We start from the raw sequence: 14,908 nt of genomic DNA, 5'->3' as shown, positions 1-14,908 counted from the left end.
ACAGGGAATCATGTCTTCCGGTTAATGGAGTCGGACATGTTCGTTGTGGTTTCCTTAAACCTGTCACTTTCAAGGGCTTACATTGATTCAAAACCAGTACTGAAGGTTTCCAGGATGTTACGTTGTATTTATTTCTCATGATAGGGGATGATCTTCGAAAAAAGACCGCGATTTCAAGATAACTAAATCGAAATCTGAATGACAGCTCGCTGAAACTTTCAAATGTCATCAGCTGCTTCAGGGACATTTTTCAGCGAGTCAAGCAAAAAAGGCGAAGTGAGTGAACTGCAAAAGAGCTTGAAGTCGCCTGAAGTGCAGCGAGATGCTCGTCAGTATAAGAAAGTTATTCAAAAGGTCATTGCTTGCATGACTTTAGGAATGGATTTGTCTTCTCTGTTCATGGATATGATCAAGGTAACATTCCCACAGAATTAACTATTGGAGGTAATGTGAAGAGGTAGTTTTCTTCCCATGTAATAGACCAATGGATATTTAGAAGTACAAGGAAGGGTTGCGTTTTTGCAAATGTTGGCCGTGTAGCACTTATACATGTATTTCAACAGAATTGACATTACCCTCTGGACAATAGTTAATTCTACACGGCCACTTACATAACCCTTCCTTGTACGTATATATATAACGTAGTACATACATGTACATGAAGTTCTTTTACTTTGATGTCTTTTAGGCTGGAGCAACACAGGACCTTGTTCAGAAGAAACTTGTGTATCTGTATATCTGTAGTTATGCCTCATCTAACCCTGAATTGGCTTTGTTGACTGTTAACACTCTAAGAAAGGATTGCCAGGACAGCAGTGCCATGGTCAGAGGTCTTGCTCTTAGAAGCATGTGCTCTTTAAGGTGAACAATTTGATTACTATAGAAGGAGAAGTGAATTCCTTGAAAGACCGTGACTTTTACGTTGTATCATTCATAATTTGGGTTTGTAATTTCTGCTAAATTTATATCTGTTTTTATAAATTTCAAGTAAATCATAAATTATTATAAATAAAATAATTACATCGAATGGTAATTAATATTGTTTTGCATCTTTGGCTACATACATGTATACCGGTAGGTAGAGTTTGATTGTGTCACTGACAATCACATCAAGGAATAGAAAACAAGAAAAATGATTTTTTTTGTCTGCATGATATACATCTGTAAGCTCAACCTATATGGTCAATTGGGTGAATATTACAGGGTTCTTTTGTTCATTGTTCACACACTGTATCAGGGCATATTGTTTCACGTATAAATGTATAAATAAACAAAGGAGACTGGACGTAGACTGTCAAAGGTCATGTAATCCTACACAACAAAAATGCTAGTCTTTTCATGTGATTGTAATGTCAAGATGCAATAGTTCTTGTTCCGCTGCGATTGTATGTATTTTTAAATGTCTGGACTGGCTTGGACAAATGTAAGTTTTTAATTAAGTTTATAAAATTCTCGAACAGAGTATTCAATTATGAAGGGATTATTTTCAATAGCTTTAGATTATTTTCTTCAAATAAATCCTGAAAATCCAAGCTGTCCTGTTTAACTTCGTTGACTCAGTGACCCACATATAAGTAATAAACCATTTATGTTGGAGGAGATGAATGACATTATTTTAACTCTGTGAGAGGATACTATAGTATTACAGAAATTTTGGTGCATGTCAGCTGCATACATTATAAATGTAAACACTAACTTATCTCCTTTCTTTTTAATGTACACAGGCTTCCAGATCTTGTAGAATATATTGTTGAGCCTCTTCTTGCTGGACTTGAAGATATAAGTTCATATGTTCGGCGCTGTGCTGTAATGGGCTGTGTCAAATTGTACCATCTTAAACCTGATTTTGTTGAAGGTGTGATCTTTTGTTGAATTGTTTTTACTTACAAATTAAGGTAACATTTTCTATCACTTCCCTGACGGGTTTTTTTAAGCCCACATGTACATACAAAATTGTAACACAATGAACTTACGGCAACAGATTTAAAGTGCCACTACGATGAAAATTTTGCATGTCCTTTTTTCTTTAGATTTTGAAAATAGATGTACTAAATAGGTATCATGCCAATTTTTATCTCAGTCTAAATTCCCAAGTATGATTATTGTAACGTAGTTTTTCGGTTTTCGCTGTCTGCTATTACTCGAACAGCAAATGACCGTGAACAAGGAAAAGGGTTGGGTCTAGCTGGATCGCCTGGGGTCTGACGTCATAATTATGTGCAACGCTCAAAATAAACGCGGCTAATTTCCCATGCCGTTTATGAGATGTGAGAGATCGCCGAGTTGCTTTTTGCTGATATTATATACATTACTCCTTGATCGACTTGTTCGCTTTGTCAAACGCCCACGAAGCGATGCGCATATGACGTCACGAGCCGAGTCTTGCGTGAAGACTGCTTACAAAATAATCACAGGCTTCTCCAATACCCTCCGAGTAATGGCGGACAGAGTTTTAGCGGTTTTTCGCTGGCTCTTTTCCGACTTATCTCGCTTCTATCATTCCAAATTAAAATGCATTGTATTATTTTGAACATATTGACTTAATTGACGTTGTAAAAATTCGAAAAGAAAACCAAAAATTTTCGTTGTAGTGGCACTTTAAGAATCCCAACTGGTGAGACCCATCGCAGGTGGCTACTGAATGTGTCTTAATACTAATTAGGGAAGCCAAGGGGTTGGATCAAATAATTATGTGTACATTAGGTATTGGCCACTTTAAAAAAATACCATTGATAATACTATTTTGTTTGCCCTCCATTGTTTCTATTTCTCTTTGGACCATTGTTTCTCAAGAGAAACTGGAAACAATGCCTGTGCAAAAATGCCCACCTCAACCCTCTTTTTGGCTGCCCACTTACACCTGTAGCTCTATAGTATTCTTTTTTACTGCCACCGCTTGTGTTGTGAGGTGCATTCCTCGTATCTAGCCCTGATTGCGGGGCATACCCAGAGAGGACAGTCAAGATGGAGGCACCAACATTGATGTTAATCGTGCAAATTCTGTCAGAGACACGGTTAATCTCCACCACACTCTCCACCCACTTTTGAGCAAGGAGAAAACCAACACCAGCTGTTCCCTTCTCATTTCCTATCTAGAAAAATTTGTACTTAGAATCTTTACCCACAATCATATAGACGGAGTTCACCACCTCTCCACCTAGTCTCTTGAAGACCACATACAGTGTACACTGTAGATCAATCCCTCTTCTTGAGATGATCTCCACCACCTCACCACTTGAGATATATCCAGGTTTGACCCTAATTAGATGTATGCGGATTTCAATAAGCGTCACAAAGTGTCCCCTTGCTCTTCTCGCCAACTTCAACATCACTTGTGTCTCAGAATACAGACAATTTATGTCACAAAGTGTCCCCCAAATGCTGCTCTTTAGGTAAAGATTAACTGCTGCATTTACCCAAAGCTAAAAATAACACAAACCTTTACCCAAGGTTACCTTATTATTGAAAATAGATAGCAAATGCTTAGACTTGGATGTGAAAATTGGCATGCATCTAATTAGGGTCAAACCTGGACATAAGTGCACCACTTCTACCCTTCATAGTGTTGCTATCCTGAAATTATGACGTGGTCGCTTGATGACAATCTGGTGGTGCCCACGCCTGACACCCACCCTACCAGTGGCAACACCCCTATTGCTAGGGGTCCCGTACTCACTATCACTATTGGAAACAACAACCATGACTAATAATAATATGAAGCAAAAGTTTTATGGCTGGATGCCCTTCCTAGTGCCAAGTGGACTTTAGACAGCATCCAGAGATTGGGTTGAAAATGGATGCCGTTGGACAGATGTTACCAGATGTTAATGAGATACACATCCTTTAAAGGATGCTGAACTTGGAGAATATTAGAACAAAAAATTATGTTAAAGACCATAATATTATTTAAGACAAGTTCCATGAGCTAGGAAACCCTAAAATGCATACAGTCCAGAATATTTGGGAGTTGCTTGTTCAAGATTGTAGCTGATTCATGCCAATAAGAAATAGAACAATTTTTTGACTTAAATGATCTGTTGTCTTTTATGCAATTAAATTTTATGGTAAAAATTTTCTATCTTTTTCAACAGATAATGGAATAATAGAAAAGCTTGTTAGATTGTTTTGTGATCCAGATCCACAGGTATGAGCATTAATTTTGTTAGTTGATATTTTTCAAATATTTTATTTATTTTTTGTTGTGTAGAGTCACAAATCTTGCAATCTACATTGTACAGCTCTTGATCCAGGTAAAGCGGTCTGCAGGTAGGTTGGTAGGTAACCTTCATTAAATTTTAGACAGTCGCTTGATAGACCAAATTAAAGCTTGTGGTGTTGTTGTGCCAACGACTTTACTTTTCGTAAAAGCTTGGATATTAGCAAGAATCACAAGGTCAAGTTCTGCATGACTTTGTGTCAATTTCATTATTACGTTATTTGAAAATCACATTTATGAAGGCTGTCACAATGAACTTAAAAGATTATCAATATAATTATTTTTGAGTTTATCTTAGCATTTTAAATTCTTTATACTTGCAGTATTATGGGTGTTATGCCCAATAACCTGCCCTTTTTTTCCGTTGAATTTGAACATTTTGCCAGAAATTAATTAAAATTGTATTTGTTTTCTAGGTAGTGTGTAACTCACTCCAATCACTAGATGAAATTCTTGCAGCCGAAGGCGGAATAAGAGTTATTAAGAAACTTGCACACAACTTACTAAAGAGGTAAATTTCTTTACCGTCATTTAAATTAAGGGAGCGTACAAGGTATATTTTTTATTATGAGCACCAATGAGATCCTCTGCATGGATCTCCTTGATGCTCTCTCGTGCATGCACAACGTGACATTAACAGGACATCACTTTCTCTCTTCTGCCATTGGGTGGGCATTAAAATTCAAACTGGTTATAGCAGGTTTTAAACCGGTTAATACAATTAGTTATTAAATTATGTGTCCAAATTTCTGGACGACATCAAGGAGATGCCAATCGCGGTAAGGTACTCATTGTTATAGTCCAAAATACATGTACAATCTCTTGCTTCGCACAAATCAAATAAAAAATTAATGTAGTTTTTTCGAACAAAAGCCCTTTTGGGATGAGAATAAAGTATTGCATAATATTTTTGAACTTTTTTTCTTTCATTATTTAGTGTCAGTCTCTGTTAATTTTTTAAGTTAAGCTAATTGAAGTTCTGTATTAAATACTTCCACAAGGACAAAATTACACTGTTGGTGTACAACAACTGTACTTTATTGCAAATTTCTTAGCAAATACATTTGTCACATTACATGTACACAGTACTTCCAATAAGGCAGGAAGAGATGAAAAAGAAATTGCAGATAATCATAAAAAACAGTTCAACTAATTATTATTGTTTTACTCTAATGATTATAGCCTTTAAATTGTCAATTTCAAGGGTTATGAGTGTTAGAACTTTTCATTTTAATTTCAATTTTATTTTGAATGAAAGAAGAAAACAATATCTTCCATTTTTAAGAATGAAATTTGGCAAAATATTTTGTAACTTTTTGAAGTTAACATGAGGAAAATGAACTTTCCCACAGAAGTAAATTATTTGCACAGTTTTGTGTGTATGTTTACTTCATAAATATGCTTGTCTTTAAGTGGAGCTTGCAAGGCTAATGACAGTATGTCTTTTCACATACTAATCTCAGTCATTTTTGTCAGATTGAAGAGCTTTAGTGGCTGGGGACAAAGTCAAGTAATGGAGATGATGTTACGTTATCAACCTCGTGATACAGAGGAATTATTTGATATCCTGGTATGGTATACACCATTTCTTTGAATAACATTGCTTTAAGAAATAATTGCACGAGGCTCTGCTTAATCAACTTGTCAAATTTTGAGCTTTGTTTGGGTGATAGCACCTTGCCAGCAGAACCTTTCTTAACTTGACGAGAAAGAAAGCACTCTGTCGAAATCGTGGAGTTTCAAACCCAGACCAAGTCTCAATAGCACTCCCTGACGCCATATTGATTTTTGTACTGAAGGCTCAATTTTAACCAAGTTGCATTATTGTCAATGATATGATGCAGGCGCTGCCTAAAGCTGTTGACCAGAGTGACTAGCCCTGAAAGTTATGCTGCAGCGAGTTGAAAGACTTGACACAATTTGTGCAGAGCCTCTCTAGGCTTTTCTCGTGGGATGGGTTGATCGATCGTGTACACCAGCGCTCTAAAGGCTTGTTAGGGGGATAACCCACCAACTTTATTTTCAATGATTTGTTATGCAGGGCTGCATGGTCAGCGTATTTACACTTTCATTTCAGTCTCAAATACCCACAAAATTCTCAGCACAAGAAATGCTAGAGGTGTACAAAAACAAGGTCAATGCTTTACACTACTTACATGTATAAGCTATGTCATTGAAAAGTGGGCGGTCTTTAATACACTGTACAGTGTATCATTACAGTACATGTATCATTTCTAAAGACCATAAATTAGCCATTCTGTCATTGAAGCCTACTAGGTACATGTAGGTTTTGAATGCAGTTCTTTGGTCTTCTTGTGACAATTATAATTATTGAAGCCACATTCAGATATTACTTGTCATGAATTTCATGGGTTGTAAATTTGACCAGATATGATGTTCACAGTGAACCATTCAACATTTCTCTCTGTTTTACTGTGAATGGATAAACCAGGTTGTATTTTACCTTAAATGTCAGTACTTGTACATGTATAAATATTATTATAACCTGTAGATAGAGTGTTACAGTGTACTTTGATCAAAATTGGTGTCTTCTTGCTGATGTTACACACCTGTACACCCATACAATCATGCCTTTGCAACACTCTCAGTTTGTAGAGTTGTTTACGCTGCAATGGTCAAATATTTGCCACATTACATGTACATGTAGTTCAAGACCCACTTGTTACGCTACATCATTTTGAAACAGCTCAATCATGTATACTACCATTGGCTGGGAATTCTGGCTTAGGCAGTAATAATCATTAATTTTGACATGCATTCACAAACGAAGTGCATTGCATGGTACCCCCCTCTCCCCCATACCAATGTTGATAATGTACTGGTGAGAAATACTGAGCAAGCCTTTTAAATTAGCCGTTTCTAAACCAACATTGGATTTAAGGGGAGGTGGCAAGTAGGAATTTTAATCTTTTATCACACAGGCAAGTTAGGAAATGAGCATTAATTTTAATAGTCACTGTAGTATGTCACCTTTTCTCAATGAGTTTAATTAATGTCCATTAGCGAAATGTTTGTCTTCAAGGCTGTTGCCTAACAGGATCCCGGTAGCCTGGGGCTCCCAAAGAATAGCTCTGGGCGCCTTAATTTTTCACAGCAACACCTTTCACTTCATATGTTGGGCTCCTAAGTTCTCAGCGTTTAGCTCTGAGGGCCCCTTTAAAATTTTCTTAGGCAGCAGCCTTGGTCTTAGACTTGTGTCTATCTCAGTCTAGGATCCTATTGAAAGTACGTTTTATGGTGCTAGCTAAATGGGATCTCTCAGCCAAGAACATTCTGTAGTTTTTGGGCCAAGTGCTACTATGAATAATTCATCAGTTTCTTTTGTTTCTTGTTAATGGTGCCACCATTTTCGCATACAATAATTCTCAATTGTCAACTGCAAAATACTGTAGCTAATCATCAGAACATCGGTGAAACTTCAAACAAAACTGATCAAAAAAATTTCAAAAACGGCACTCAGTACATTTTTCTCTTAAGTGTACAATAACATGTACTTTATATATAGCCTGCAAGCATGCTCTCTTGTCGCTGTGGGAGTAAGACCACTGTGACAGGGTTCTCCCTAGTTTTCAGCACAACATGTAAGGGACGTTTTCAAACCGGTAAAGCATTTGGTTAATGATGGACGTTCTGCAAAGGATAAGCGACTTCTGGGCGTTTGGAGGCGGTAATAAGTGCTCTTACAAGCGGTAAATTTTACCAGTTACCGCCTGATAAGGAGAACCCTGCTGCAAAGAGGGAGCCTGATAACAGACCATCTCCTACTCTCTTCTAGGATCATCCTTGTGCTTAGGTCTTCGTTGTAAACAGCCCCTATTAAAAGTCACAAGTATTTATTTTGTGGTTGTTTAATTTAATAGAATTTGCTTGATGATCGTTTGAAGCATCCTAACAGTTCTGTAGTGATGGCTAGTATGCGGCTGTTTATTCACCTGACCAAGGAGATAAAAGACATAACTGAGGATGTTTATAAGAGAGTTAAAGGTAACTGTAATTCCTCTGTGAGCTGAGTCGTGAGCAGTGTGGCATCTAAAGGAAGTTTCCAGAGTTTTGACTTTACCTAAAATGATACACATATCTTTGTTCTGATACAGTTTAAATCCAAGCAGGACTTGTGTCATAAGTGGAAATTCGTGAGAAAAATCTAGTGTCTTTTTTTGTGCAAGTTGTTATCCTGAACTTAATTGGCTCCTACATTGTACTTTACACCACTCCTGGTGAGGCATCATCAACTGTTTAAGCCCCTCAAACACTTTTTGTAGCAAAGCATGTTGCTACTTTCATTGCTTATTGTTTCCAAATTACAGATCAGAGGCACATACATAATAGTAGAGTATGGGGGTGCCAGCACACCTGCCTCAGAAACCTCAAAAACCTCACGTCGTGCCCCGACGCTTGGTGTTTGTGGTCTCGGGCAGGTGTGCTGGGCACCGCCATACTCTTTGTGTGTGGAGGTGAAAACAAAATGCAGAGTGTGCACAGGCAACACAGCACCATGTGAGTGGAAGCAAAAAAGCACCATGCGCATGCTGGTGATTCAGCACTCTTAACAATGCGCCCCTCTCACCGGGCAAGTTAGCCTACTAAAGAAGGGGGTTATAAAGTGGACTTTTAATATAGGATGCCCTTTTCAGCAACATACAGCGAAAGAGTATTGAGAGATTTTTATGGTGAAGGAAAAACTAGGCCTTTGCCAGCACCTTGGCAGCATGCATGCAAACCAACTCATGTGCCCTGGCCCCTCCAGTGCCAACTAATAGGGTGGAAGGAGAACTTCCAAGCTTTTAAAAATAAATTAGAAATCTTTTTAAAAAAGACTTTTAAAAGCTTGTTTTACAGGTCCAGTGCCAGCGCCTCAACAAATGTCACAAAAATTTGTACAAGTTAGGCATTATAATTTTCAAGGTTGGCTTAATGTTTCAAGACTTGATATACCAAGAGAGGGTGCATACTCTAAAGACATTTTAAATTAAGATTAAGAGAATTTGTGAAGCCTGGAGTTATTGATGAAGTAAAAAGAAAAATAAGAAGTTTTGGAATGATAAAAGTGCATACATGCACAGCTTGGCCTTGACGCTCATTTTGGAAGCCACGAGAAAAAGAAGCAGGGTGAAAATTAAACAAAACTCGACCACTTTTTCAGGCAGAGGGATAACGCAATTTTGCAGGTAGGGAATGAAGAAAAAATGGAGAAGTTGTTTCATTGATAACTTTTTTGAACAAATTCAAGGGGAAATTGATAACAAAGACGAAAGAGGTTCTGGGTCGGTTTTCAAAAGGCTTTACACTTTTTACATTTAACACTGCAAGGTTTCAGGCATTGAAAGGTGGATCGTGGGTCCAAATGGCCCCAAAGCTAAAAGCAAAAAAGGCAATTTTAAACATAATCAAAACATGATAGATTAAGTTTCATGTCACAGTGTGGTCATTTTTATTTGGTATTTTTGTACCATAAACACCTGCGACCGCTGTGTCTGTTGCAACGCCGGTGGTCGGCTTGTCTCCTGCATCTGAGGGGATTTTATTTAGGTGTTCGCTTTGGATGCCATCTATGAGCGTGTTGGCCTGCACGTCCATTTAAAGAAATAGGTCCTCAAACGTCTTGTAAATGCCCCAACCTGAAGTGTCTTGCAATGTTGTTCCAGCATATTTTAGCATCATCCTTTCCACAAGCGTTCTTAAAATGTTTTGTACCAGATGAGTCGTTTGCATGTGTTTGCGTTTGAGGTTAATTGGTAAATCGCAGCACAAGTGGGCTCAGCACAATCATTTCCTCTGCATTGAGCATTGGGACTGATATAAACATACAGCCTTTTGTCTCAGTTTGGTTTTAAAGGTGAAAAAGTTATTTTTTTTCACGGTGCGCTCTGCCTCCATGGCTTTTGGCGTTTTTTTTTTCGAATAATGGCATAACGTTTGGTTGCACAGTGTACATACTATCATTGCTTTTTCAAAACAAACTCAACTACCAAGGCAACAGCAAGCTCAATCAAAATCCATGTGTGCTTGGCAAGAAAGCCAAGTGTGCTGCCTACGCTTTTTAAAAGCCAGCTTATAATGGACCAGATTACACCTGGCAATGGCACTGCAAGTTTTTGGCCCGAGTTCTTAAGCCCGTCTTCAGCTTTTGAAAGGCTATTATTTGCAGCTGCAAGACCACTTGAAATATCAACTTTCCAAAGACCGCGCTGACAGCAATCCCAGCGATCAAAGCAACACCAACAAAAATGTTCATTAATGTTTTTAACTTTTTCCCAAAGTCTCTTTATTTGTTCCTTTTTTTTTTGGATCTTTCCAGCGATGACCCAAGTTTAATCTTTTTTGAAGCTCTCCACTGTCGTCTTTAATTTCATGTAGTCAACTCCCTTCTTCAACATTTTTGCACTCCTTTTTGCTAGTTTTCAGGGGGATCATTTGGAGCTTCTGCAATTGCTCGATTTTGTTCCATTTGCTCTTCAATTTCTTCTTGTTCGCTGTAATTTCCAATCAAAGCATCTGTTACCAGAGGACTAAGAGCATTCTTTATGCTCTTTGGCCATTCTTTGTAATAATTATAAGTACAATCTGCCAAATGAAGTCTGTAAAGTCCTACACCTGGACCTCTTATCATGAGCGTACATGTACCCACGCATTTTATTTACTTTTTTTTGTTATTTAATATACACTCTGCATTTTGTTTTCACCTCGACACACACAGCACTTGCACTGTAATGTAGAGGATTAATTACATTTCCTTGCAGGAATATGAATTTTATCGTCAAGTGCTGATTGAGTGAGAGATACTATAAGTAAGAGATGATAAAATTCATATTCCCAATTAAGCAACCATGTAATATTCTTGTGTAGTTACTGATGAAATGACGTCCTGATTAAAAAAAAAAACTTGTTTCATTGATTTTCAAAACGGCAAATTAAAAGTGGTCACCAGCCACTACTTAGACCATGCATGTTGCATGTGTATTAAACAGTCTTGAAACAAAATATGACAACCAAATCTTGATAGTGTCAAACTGTGCCATGAAAATTTTAAATGTAGTAGGGCTAGACAACAATATTATTATGTTACAGCACAAAAAGTATCTTGCAGTGAAGGTGAAGCTCTCTTTTTATTGGATTGGACAGCTATATCCTAGCTAGCTCCCATGTGAAAGATAAAAATACCTTCACTGTGTGTGGTTATTGGTTTTTTTGTAATAGGGAAAATCCTAGTATTTCATCAGTATTTATAAACTATAATAAACATGTACTGTCAGTTGCTGAGACAGTCTTAGTGTACATGTAGAGCTAGGGATGAAAATGAGTTAATTACATGTAGCTGCATTGTTTTATCTTCATAGGGCCTCTGATGACAATTTTATCTTCAAGTAATTCCGAGCTGGAATATGTGTGTTTGTGCCACATAGAACTACTGCTGTCAAAAATGCCAAAGCTGTTTGATCAGGAGTATAGCTCCTTCTTTTCCAGGTATTGTGAGTTCACTTTAATCGGTAGCATGTGAAGACTACCAACCCTCATCTGATTACTGCACTGCCATAAATCAAAAAAATTCAAAAAGATCTCTTCAGCCTCTTTTAAAAGAAAATAAATTATTGTTCAGAATTTGCTGGACATAGAGCATCCTTTTGCTAAACAAAGGAGGAGGAGACCACTACGCAAGAGAGAACGGCACAGAATTCGACTTCTCCTGTATTCAGCATGTTGTCTGGTGACCATCTACTTTTGGCGGGGATTTTGTTATTGATCCGGTCTGTGTTTTGTCAATACGATCCAGTCCGGTCTGGTCCGATCCGGGTCTGCTTTAATGAACAGCACAAGAACATACTTAATTGACCGCTCTCCATAGGGGCTTTTCAGGGCCAATGAAACACAACAAAACGACGGAACAGAACAACATGCAATAACAACAACTGTTAAGAATCCCAACTGGCCGAGGGAAACCAGTTGGCTATTTACAAGTGCAGCTGAAAGAAGTTGAACCAGGGACTACCAGGATTAAATTCAACGAGTGGTCAGAGCATGTCTTGAACCCAGGATCTCTGGATAGACTAGTGTAGATACTTTGGACTATATAGACTACAATAGATACTTTGGTTTTGTCATATCTTCAAAGAGTGCAACATCCAAAATATCTTTTAAATCCATAATTCACAGTGAGTTTTTACAGGACTGCAGGTATTAATTTTTCCTGATTTGAGGAGGATTCCAAAAACTATGGTTCTATCTAGGGACTGGGTCAAGCCTGTCTAGATCTACAACTTAAGGGATCTTGATCTAGCAGAAAAAATAGAAATTTCAACAAACTTGCAAGTGAGACATATTTTGTTTAGTAAAAATAGCTTCAATCTAAAGCAATACGCCAGTGGTCTGGTAGAAAGCTTGCCAAAGTTCCTTTGCCTTACGTCTCTCAGCCCAGTCTTCTGAGAATAAAAAAGAACTTCAGAACTCAGAAAGGGTGCAAAATTCAATTTATTTTTAAAATAGCAAATGGATGCAAGATCTCAATGTTGAAACATTAGAGGCCGGGGGCCACTGGGCCACCATGGAAGAGCTCTTAGAAGTAGTGTCGTTTCACTTGCCTTGCTACGAACGAACGGTGGAAATGTGCCAAAATGACCCTGGGCAAGTGAAGCCCTCTGACCTGACATTTGCAACTAAATTTTTGGCCACCTACTTGTTCATCAAAGTGAAAGGATCGTGCCCCATGACTTATCAATATCTCACTGTAGACATGTTCAATGTAGCAAAGGAAACGGGGGTTTCATCGATCAGAAAACCTTTAAGACAGCTGGAAAGTACGGGTTTGACTTTGTAATTTTGACAGATACAAGCATGCAAATACTCGATGGCTACATTTATAATTCCATGAGGCCTAAGTTGTTCAAACTTCAGTGTGTCTTTGTTTTGGTCACCAAAAACGGAAGCCAACACAGCAAATTGGGCAACGAGATGAGCAAGTTGGTCTATGACGCTATTGGCAAATACATTCACCCCACAAATTATCGCCAAATCGTCAAAATGCAAAGTCTTTACGTGCTTAACGACAAAGAGCGCCAAGTATTGTCTGAAGACCAAAAACATGGCTTGTTTGTTGCCAAAGTGCACTATCAGAAGTGGTGATCACACATAGTTGCTGTAAGAGCCCGCAGGAGTCTTCGAAAATTACAGGGGACCAAAGGCTCAGAGGTGGATATGGAAGTGAACAATAGATTTGACAGCTCATGTTCCACAGCCACTTTTGAGCCAGCCACTGAATGTGCATGATCACAACACGCACGGCCTAATGTCAATACCCCGCATTCAAATTGCTTACTTACTCAGGGCCATCACTGCGACCGTTGAGATTTACGACAGATAAATACAATGTTTTAAAAGGGGTATTGATAAGCACGGTTTTAGACAATGGTCTGCTATTTTGAGAGATCCAGATTTTCGTTTTGAGAAAGGCAGGTTGGCCGATTCTTTAAAGAAGAGGGCCGAACTGAAGTTCTTTCTCTCCAACTAATCACCCTAAAAGACTGTGTTTTCGGGAAGTTGGCTGTAATAGTCCAAAATTCAAAGTAGGATTGCAAGCCCTTTTTAAGACAGTGGCTGGATGCAAATGAGACTCATTTTAATCCACATAAATCAATTTCTCTTCATAAGACTAATGTTCATGATAACAAAAGCTGCTAAGAGACGAAACAAAAAACGAAACACAATATTTATTTGAGATGTATTTCTGCTTGTGAAAATAGCTAAAATAATTAATAGAGTCTTCTTCTGTCTCTTTGTGTTCTGGTCTTCACTTCTGGATTTATGTTCTTTGTGCCTCTTTGTTCCATACATGTACATCATCAAAAGCTCCTCCGATCTATCGTCACAATATCATCCAGTATGCTGGAGGGCACGGCACTGGTGGGTAACTGGTTAGAGCCACTAGGGCCGGGTGTTTGGAAAAGTTCCTCCTCATCAGTTGAGGCATGGGCTGCAACAAATCCCTTGACCAATAATTATCTGATCTTCTTTGCTCTACATCCCCAAATTGCTGTGATGTACCTTGACTTTGTTGCACAGTATCTCTTGATATGCTTGCAAGTTTGCACGCTTGAACGGATCTCATTCCCGGGTAAATTTCAGGACGCACTCATGTAGCTCTCGTTCTGTCCTCATCAGCCACTCGCCTTCAAACGCTTGGCGGGCCCTGTCACGACGTCTTCACTCTTTGATCTTATTTTGTCCTTTGTCATATTTTTCTGGCTGGGCATGGCTTTGTAGGAATCTACAGGTACTAGCTCGATACTCATGAGTACTCACTCCCTGACTTCTGAGAATCTCTTTCCTCCTTTCGTGTCTTGCCCTCTTGTCATTTACTTGTATGTCACGTTTTCGTTCCTGGTCCTTGGGCATGTGTTCTAATTGCCTATATCTCAAACTGTGGGGTTGTGTTTCGCTCATGTTGCGTTTCACATTTTCCAAGACGTCGTTTGTCAATTGGTGGTCGACGATGGCTTCTTCCCTTGAATCCACAGGCATCATTGTCTCATTTTCTTCCTGTGTTGGTTTCTTGTATGGAGGTAAATCAACTGTGGTTGGCAGCATGTCTGTAAAAGACATTCTTTTAAGTGCTTCTTTCTCAAGTTCAGTAAGAAAGCCAGTATCTGTAAGTATCTCTTGGGAAAAAAAAATCAAAAA

General features: G+C 38.4%; 1 protein-coding gene across 2 annotated transcripts in view; it reads left to right on the top strand.

The window, feature by feature from the left end:
• The first annotated feature begins 18 nt into the window (after positions 1 to 18).
• LOC137985179 (AP-4 complex subunit beta-1-like) overlaps positions 19 to 14,908 on the top strand; it is a 33,296-nt gene continuing 18,406 nt past the window's right edge. Inside the window, exons 1-8 of one of the 2 annotated variants that reach the window (XM_068832700.1) lie at positions 19 to 414; positions 689 to 861; positions 1,725 to 1,855; positions 4,092 to 4,144; positions 4,633 to 4,727; positions 5,693 to 5,786; positions 8,098 to 8,221; positions 11,575 to 11,701. In XM_068832700.1, the coding sequence (XP_068688801.1) occupies positions 223 to 414; positions 689 to 861; positions 1,725 to 1,855; positions 4,092 to 4,144; positions 4,633 to 4,727; positions 5,693 to 5,786; positions 8,098 to 8,221; positions 11,575 to 11,701 (989 nt within the window). In that variant the 5' untranslated portion in view covers positions 19 to 222. Of the gene's footprint in view, positions 445 to 688; positions 862 to 1,724; positions 1,856 to 4,091; positions 4,145 to 4,632; positions 4,728 to 5,692; positions 5,787 to 8,097; positions 8,222 to 11,574; positions 11,702 to 14,908 lie in introns of both variants that reach the window. The other variant, XM_068832701.1, reaches the window with a different exon arrangement.

The sequence above is a fragment of the Montipora foliosa genome, chromosome 14 (assembly GCF_036669935.1).
Source record: "Montipora foliosa isolate CH-2021 chromosome 14, ASM3666993v2, whole genome shotgun sequence".
Lineage (NCBI taxonomy): Eukaryota > Metazoa > Cnidaria > Anthozoa > Scleractinia > Acroporidae > Montipora > Montipora foliosa.
This window is presented reverse-complemented; position numbering and strand designations above follow the sequence as displayed.